Below are 7,796 nucleotides of genomic sequence, written 5' to 3' on the forward strand. Positions count from 1 at the left end.
GCACTAGGCAAGCCTCGTGCAATGAGCTCGACCGAGAAAGCATGCAGGGTGTTTCAAACTTACGACCTCCTATTTGGAAGATATCCTGCTCAACCAACTCAGCCTCCCTTGAGGGTGGTGTCGCAATTTTTAATAACTAAAAATTATTAAGTTTTCGATAGAAAATATTTATTTTTAACAAACTTAAAGAACCGAAACTACTCACAAATATAGTTTAGAGGTTATTTTAAACATTACCCCAAACGTAAGTGATCATTTTTGTCAATTTTCCCCATTAGAACGAATGAAATATCAGCGGTTTGGTTTTTGCACATCCAAAGCCGCCGAACCCAGCTCGCCGGTTCGGGTGTGGCCATTCGTAGCCCTATCCACACTCATTCAACCACAACAAAGACACCACTCTCTCCAACTCGACCACCAAAAATGGCGTCTTCTCTATCTTCTCTATCGACCATGTTGAGCCAGCCTCACTGTGCAATCCGCATCAAATTCCCTAAACAATACTCTTCCTTCCACGTCAGATTCCTCTCGTCGAAGCTTCTCCAACTTCAATCCTCCTCCTACCGCCGCACTTACGTCGCACTTCGAAGGAGCTCGACATTCTCGATTTCCAGAAACTTCTCCAACTGTCAATCTCGCTCTTCTTTACCCAGCAAGGACCAAATTCCAAGCCTCCACCACTTCATTCCCAAAGCTTCTGCTCCCACTGTTTCTGCTTCCGATGTTCTGTCCGAGTAAGTTCTCTGCTTAATCCATAGATATATTATAACAATTTCTTAAAAAAGTTATGTTTTTTAATGCTAAGTCTCTAAGAGAAGTACTCGGTACCCTCTGGTTTAAAATCTTGGATTAGCTTCTCGTTTTCATGATTAGATCTAAGTACAAGCCTTATGTCGCATTGCAATCATTTGTTTTGGATTGCAAACATATTAAGGTCACGTATGAGTGGAATTCAAGTATCATTTGATAAGCATGGTATCTTTAACATTTCACATAGTCAGGTTGGTCCATTGCGTCCACTAAGTTGTTAAAAACTAGTACGAGACATGAGTTTTGTGGTTGTTTCCAAGTCGCGGACCCTGTGACGTTGGAGCTTCAGTTTGCTCTAATTTTTAAGCTTCGTTGAGTTCTCGGAGTCTTGCAGCAAGTGAAGGTTTTTGGTCGGTGTTTTTGAGAAAGCAGATCAATTCTGAGAACCATTTTGTTTGATTTGTCATGCGCCATAAGTCATAATAGTTCAGTGTTCGGGGTTGGGGGTTGTGTGTGTGTTTGGGGGGGGGGGGGAGAATTGGCGTGAATGCAACTTGCCAGATGCGAGTTGTTGACTACCCTTGTTAACCTAATAGCTCTATGTTTGATAGTTCACTACAGTCTGAGTGGCATGCTTTAAGCAGCCTTATGTTGTGAGGGATAAAGGTCTTGCATGGTTGTTCCCGTTGAACCTCTGAGAATCTGTTTGATTGGAGGAAGGGGAGAGGAAGATAAGGAAGAGAAATTTGACTGATTTTTACTATCCTCCAGTGAAGCATTGACGATTTACTTCCCATTGTTTGGTGTAGTTGGAAGATAGGTAAAACTGATATCCGTATTCCTTTCCGTTCAATTTTGGAAGAATTTAATAGGCACCATATGAGGTATCCAACTACTCCAATTTTACTTCCTTGTGGACCAAGTGAATGTCTTTCTATCCTTACTTCCATTCATCTGACATCTCCCCTTTTAATTTCAACCAAACCAGACACTACATGGAATTACATGCCTCTACTTCAGCCTAGCTTCCATAAGTTGTTTCTATCCCAAAGGTAGTAGGTGCTTTGATGTTTTCTGAACATTTGCCCTCCTAATTGAACGAAGAGGTTGCCTTTGAGATGTTAGGCTCAACCTTGTTTGGGTGGAAACCTGAAGTCAAATCGTTTGTTGTACCGCTGTAGAGAAAAAAAAACCATCTAAAACTACTATATCCTTAATATGAATGCTCCCTTGGTCCATTGGCTGCAATAAGGAGAACCAACAGTGGCACCACTCTTGCTTAGGCCCTCACGCGTACCTCTGAGGTTCTTAACTGCCATAATAGTGTGTAGCATTTTGGAATTAATAATTGCTATACACGTTTCACATTTCTGGAAGTCAGCACATATGTATGATAATCCCGTTCATCCATCCTAAAGGGCCTCACTATAACCTGTTAGCTCATCTCATAATGATGCTTCTGATCCTATAGAAGTCCTGGATTCATCTTTATCATCTTGCCCTTAATCGCGATATAGATTTTCATCTAATGTGCATCTTGTCCGTCAAGTCCGCAGTGCTGTCATCTGGTGGCCACTTTTCTTTGATATATCAAGCTCCATAAAAACTTTAGGAGCTATTTGAGCAAATAATTGCATGGATATCCATTTATTCAAACTGAAGGGAAGCAGAAAAGTGTTCAAGAGTTGATCCAAAACTATCTAGACCTAGAGTTTTATGTCCTACTGTAGGAAAATTTAAAACATTCTATTTATTGACAATGTTTTGACTTGAAAATTCTAAAATATATTGCTCTGTTTTGTTCAAAGTGGGATAATTCAATACTTTAGTTGGTAGAGCTACTAAAGTCTGATCTATCGGCAATTTTATATGATAATGATTTGTTATGTTTCCAACTTTCTTGTTTCACTTGAAGATTTATAACTTCATATTCATTGACAGTGCCAAATTAGCAACCTTAATTTTATCAGCGAAAACTGATATTTGGGCTTTCTTTTGCTGTAGGCCTGTGATGATATCTGATGTTATGCCAAGAGGTCGCATCTATCATGAAACTTATGGATGCCAAATGAATGTCAATGATATGGAGATTGTTTTATCTATCATGAAAAATGCTGGATACACTGAAAGCGTGGAAGTCCCAGAGAATGCTGAGATAATATTTATAAATACTTGTGCTATAAGGGACAATGCAGAACATAAGGTTTGGCAGAGGCTCAATTATTTTTGGTTTCTTAAGAGACAATGGAAGAGCAATGTTGCGATTGGAAGGTCACAGTCCACACATCCTCCCAAAGTAGTTGTGCTGGGGTGTATGGCCGAGAGGTTGAAGGACAAAATATTGGATTCAGATAAGATGGTTGACGTGGTTTGTGGACCTGATGCTTATCGAGACTTGCCACGCCTGTTGGAAGAGGTGGACTATGGTCAAAAAGGTATAAATACTCTACTTTCACTTGAAGAAACTTATGCGGATATTAATCCAGTTCGCATCTCCAAAAATTCTATATCTGCATTTGTATCTGTGATGAGGGGCTGCAATAATATGTGCTCATTCTGCATTGTTCCCTTCACTAGAGGGAGAGAACGGTCTCGCCCAGTGGAATCAATTGTGAAAGAGGTCGCTGAACTTTGGAAAGAGGGAGTCAAAGAGGTTACGCTTCTTGGCCAAAATGTAAATAGCTATAATGATACATCTGGAGTTGAAAATCCGGCTGAACCAGCAGTCAGTTGGGAACTTAGTGATGGATTCTCCAGCATGTGCAAAGTAAAACATGTGGGTCTACGCTTTGCTGATCTCCTAGATAGACTTGCGACAGAATTTCCTGAAATGCGGTTCAGATACACTTCCCCACATCCTAAAGATTTTCCAGATGATTTGCTGTACGTAATGCGGGACAGGTACAATATCTGCAAAAGCATTCATCTGCCAGCACAGTCAGGCAGCAGTGCAGTGCTTGAAAGAATGCGTCGTGGATATACTCGAGAAGCATACTTAGATCTTGTGAAGAAGATAAGGGATATAATACCTGACATGGGCATAAGCAGTGACTTCATATGTGGTAAGATTGTATTCCATTGTGTTCCTTAATTACTGGGACCTCACTTAAGGCTGAACATGCATGCTACATATGCTATAAACGGACATGGTCTGTTACTTTAGGTTTTCGGGAAATATTTGTGTCTTTGTTTTCTAGTTATTTTATGATACTTCCTCTTTTTACTTTATTACTTTTTCAAGAATGCTAGTCTTTTTCTGGGAGACTTTGCTTTGTCATCTCGATTTATCTTAGATTAAGATATAGAAATTATATGACTATTCAAAGAGTTGCTACAGTATTTTATATTTACATTAGACGAGCTAATACTTCTGCTTCCTGACTTCTCACATTCAGAAATCGATCTAGGAGTTCTTGAATTATTCGAATGTCGTGAGAGGACAAACTTTTCATAGTTAATTGGCAGATGGCATTACATGGGAGCTATACAAAATGACTTTTTTGGCTCTTAATTTGACACGTTACTTTCAGGTTTCTGTGGAGAAACGGAAGAGGATCACAAAGACACACTAAGCCTCGTAGAGGCTGTTTGTTATGATATGGCATACATGTTTGCTTACAGCATGAGAGAGAAAACACATGCCCACAGAAAATATGTTGATGATGTTCCTGATGATGTCAAGCAAAGGAGGCTCACAGAATTAATTGAGGCTTTTCGTGGGAGTACAGGTCAGAACTATGACTCTAAAATTGGCACTCTCCAACTTGTGTTAGTTGAAGGGCCCAATAAGAGAGCCCCAGACACAGAGTTAATTGGCAAGAGCGACAGAGGCCATAGGGTATCATTTACTAACCTGCCTATCCCAGATAAGGTTGATAATAATGGGAAGCGAAACCCAAAGATTGGTGATTATGTTGAAGTGCACATAACAAAATCTACTAGGGCATCACTGTTTGGAGAAGCACTTGCTACAACTAAATTGAGCTCATTTTACAGCTCTTCACATGAAGAAGCTGTTGCCTTTGCCAGCAGAACTTAAGCTATTATTAAAGCTTCTGTACTACAGTTTGCGCTTCCATCTTGCCTTTCTTTTGAAATCACAGTAGCCATGTATTGTTAATAGAATAGCATTCATACTGGTAGCTTAAACATCTTTTTGCTTTCATACTGGAGTTTTATTCTGGCTGTTTAGCTCCGGCCACAGAGATGAGTCATTTTTGAGCTGGTTAATTTTGAGGATACGACGTACTTGCTCAACTGTTACAGTCAGGAGAGTCTGGCTTATTAAGAACATAGTTTTTCAGTCAAGAACTCTGAGCCTCTTGTTTGCTCAATATTGATAATCTTGTGCTATTCACTAGTTGGGAAGTCCAAAAGCTGTGATCTCAGTAATAGTTATGGTTATCATAACCACCTCGTCACATGCTGAAACTTTGTCTCGCCATTAACAGTGCCTTACAGACAAAAACTAAATATTCATCGAAGTGAACTATGTTGTCTTCACATGTCGCATACAAGAGCTCGCTCCCTTTGACCCGAAACCGATCGACCTAGCCAGGAGCAGGTTGGAGAGAGCTCTAAATGGAGGACCGAACCAACATATGTGGCAAAATATGGGGATGACTTGTGGCTAGGGGGTGAAAGGCCAACCAAGATTGGATATACCTGATTTTTCGCGAAATCTATTTTAGTAGAGCGTGTGATGTCGATGGCCCGAGGGCCCTCCCTCTCTCTCTCTCTTACACACACAAACTAAATTGATAACCAAATTTGCCTTGAAACACCATTATCATGGTAGTTTAAAAATGCATTGAGAAATTAAATTTGACTTTGTATGTTCACTCTGTTGTCGAATATTTGTTCAGTTGTGTAATTGATCATTAGTCAGTGGCAAAAAAATGCTCAGAACTTTTTGAGGAGAATAATAAATTGCACGTCATACTGGTAAAATATAGCTTAGACAATACAAGATGAAGCAATGTGGACGTATATGTACGACTTAGTATATATATTAGTTGGTAATGATCAATAACGTTATGGCTGGGTTCGCATCTTTCGGTCAACCGTCTCTTGTGGGGATTATTAGGCCTACTTGGAATCTACCAAACCCTAGCACGGCCACTTGGAACCTACCTACGCCTAGCACGATACTTGGAACCTACTTGCGCCTAGTACGACCACTTGAAACCAGCTCGCACCTAGCACGACCACTTGGAAACTACTTGCGCCTAGCACGACCAATTCGAACCTACCCCACACCCAACACGACCATCTAGAACCTATATGCGCTCGGCACGGCAACTTGAAGCCTACTTGCGCCTAGTACTGACACTTGAAACTTACCAGCGCTCAGCATGACAACTTGGAGCATACTCGCATGTAGCACGACCACTTGGAACCTACCCACATCTAGCACGGCCACTTGAAGCTTATCCGTACTTAGCACGACACTTGGAATCTACCCGCGCGCCTAGCACAACCACTTGGAATCTACCTGCACCTAGCACGACCACTTAGAAAATAGCTACGCCTAGCACGGTCAATTCGAACCTACCCACGCCCAGCACGCTCACTTGGAACCTACCCGCGCTCAGCACAGCCACTTGAAGCCTACCCGCGCCTAGCACCGGCACTTAGAACCTACCCACGCCTAGCACGACCACTTGGAACCAACCCCCGCCTAGCACGATACTTGGAACCTATTCGCACCTAGCATGGCACTTCGAACCTACCTGCACCTAACACGACCACTTGGAACTTACCCGCCTAGCACGACCATGTGGAACCTACCCGCATCTAGCATGACCACTTGGAACCTGCCCGCGCCTAGAACGACCATTTGAAAAACTACTCGTGCCTAGCACGAGCACTTGGATCTTACTCGCGCCTAGCACATCCACTTGAAACCTACCCGCACCTAGCACGGTCACTTGGAAATTATCCGCGCCTAGCATGACAACTTGGAACATTCCCGTGCATAGAACGACCAATTGAAAACTACCCGCGCCTAGCACGAGCAGTTGGAGCCTACCCGCACCTAGCACGACCACTTGGAACCTACCCGCGCTAAGCACGACCACTTAGAGCCTACCCCGCGCGTAGCACATGAACTTGGAACCTCCCGATGCCTAGCGCTATACTTGGAAACTACCCGTGCCTAGCACAACGACAAGCCTACTCGCGCCTAGCACGACATTTGGAAACCACCCTCACCTGGCACGATCACTTGAAACCTATCGACGCCTAGCACGCCACCTGGAACCTACCCTCGCTTAGCATAGCTACTTGGAACCTACTAAACCTAGCACGATAACTTGAAACCTATCCGCGCCTAGAAGGACCACTTAGAACATACCCCCGCTCAACACGGCCACTTGGAGCCTACCCACGTCTAGCACGACAACTTGGAACCTACTCGCGCTTAGTACGGGCACTTGGAACCTACTTACGCGTAGCATGGTCACTTGAAATCCACCCGCGCCTAGCACATCCACTCGGAGAGGAGAATAATAAACTGCATGTCATCCAGGTAACATACAACTCAGATAACATGGAGCAATGCGAACACTTACATTACATGTACGACATAGTTATATATTATCAGTTGGTAATGATCAATAATGTTATGGTTAGATTCGCGTCTTGTGTTGGGATATACTATTAACCATGCGATTTAGCTATAGTATTATGTTTTATTCTTTATGGAATAATTGTTTATTTGATTTATTCAATTCAATAAAGTAATACTTTAAATAGATTATTTGTTTCATGTGTGTCCTTAATAGACGATTTAGTGTATGAAGTCTTAGCACATGCACAAAAGATTAAATTGTCGGTTCTCATAATTAATAAATTATGTACAATTGAAGATATTGTTGGAGAAAATGTCTTGATGACTGTAGCACAAGATTAAAGTATAATTTATCTTGATTATGGGAGTGGTTTTACTCCAACTTATTGTGCTAGTATACTTAGTGTATATTGAACGGACCAAGTAGAGAAAAGATATTTTTGTACTGAATATATAAAATATTTTCTCTGATTCA

The 7,796-nt window shown here is 41.8% G+C and overlaps 1 protein-coding gene across 1 annotated transcript; it reads left to right on the forward strand.

Moving 5' to 3' along the window:
• LOC109210477 (CDK5RAP1-like protein) lies at nucleotides 297-5,061 on the forward strand. Its single transcript, XM_019373901.1, has 3 exons — nucleotides 297-734; nucleotides 2,755-3,812; nucleotides 4,281-5,061. The coding sequence occupies exons 1-3, from the start codon at nucleotides 424-426 to the stop codon at nucleotides 4,787-4,789; spliced, it is 1,878 nt and encodes a 625-aa protein (XP_019229446.1). The 5' UTR covers nucleotides 297-423; the 3' UTR covers nucleotides 4,790-5,061.

This window comes from Nicotiana attenuata, chromosome 2, assembly GCF_001879085.1.
Source record: "Nicotiana attenuata strain UT chromosome 2, NIATTr2, whole genome shotgun sequence".
Taxonomy (NCBI): domain Eukaryota; kingdom Viridiplantae; phylum Streptophyta; class Magnoliopsida; order Solanales; family Solanaceae; genus Nicotiana; species Nicotiana attenuata.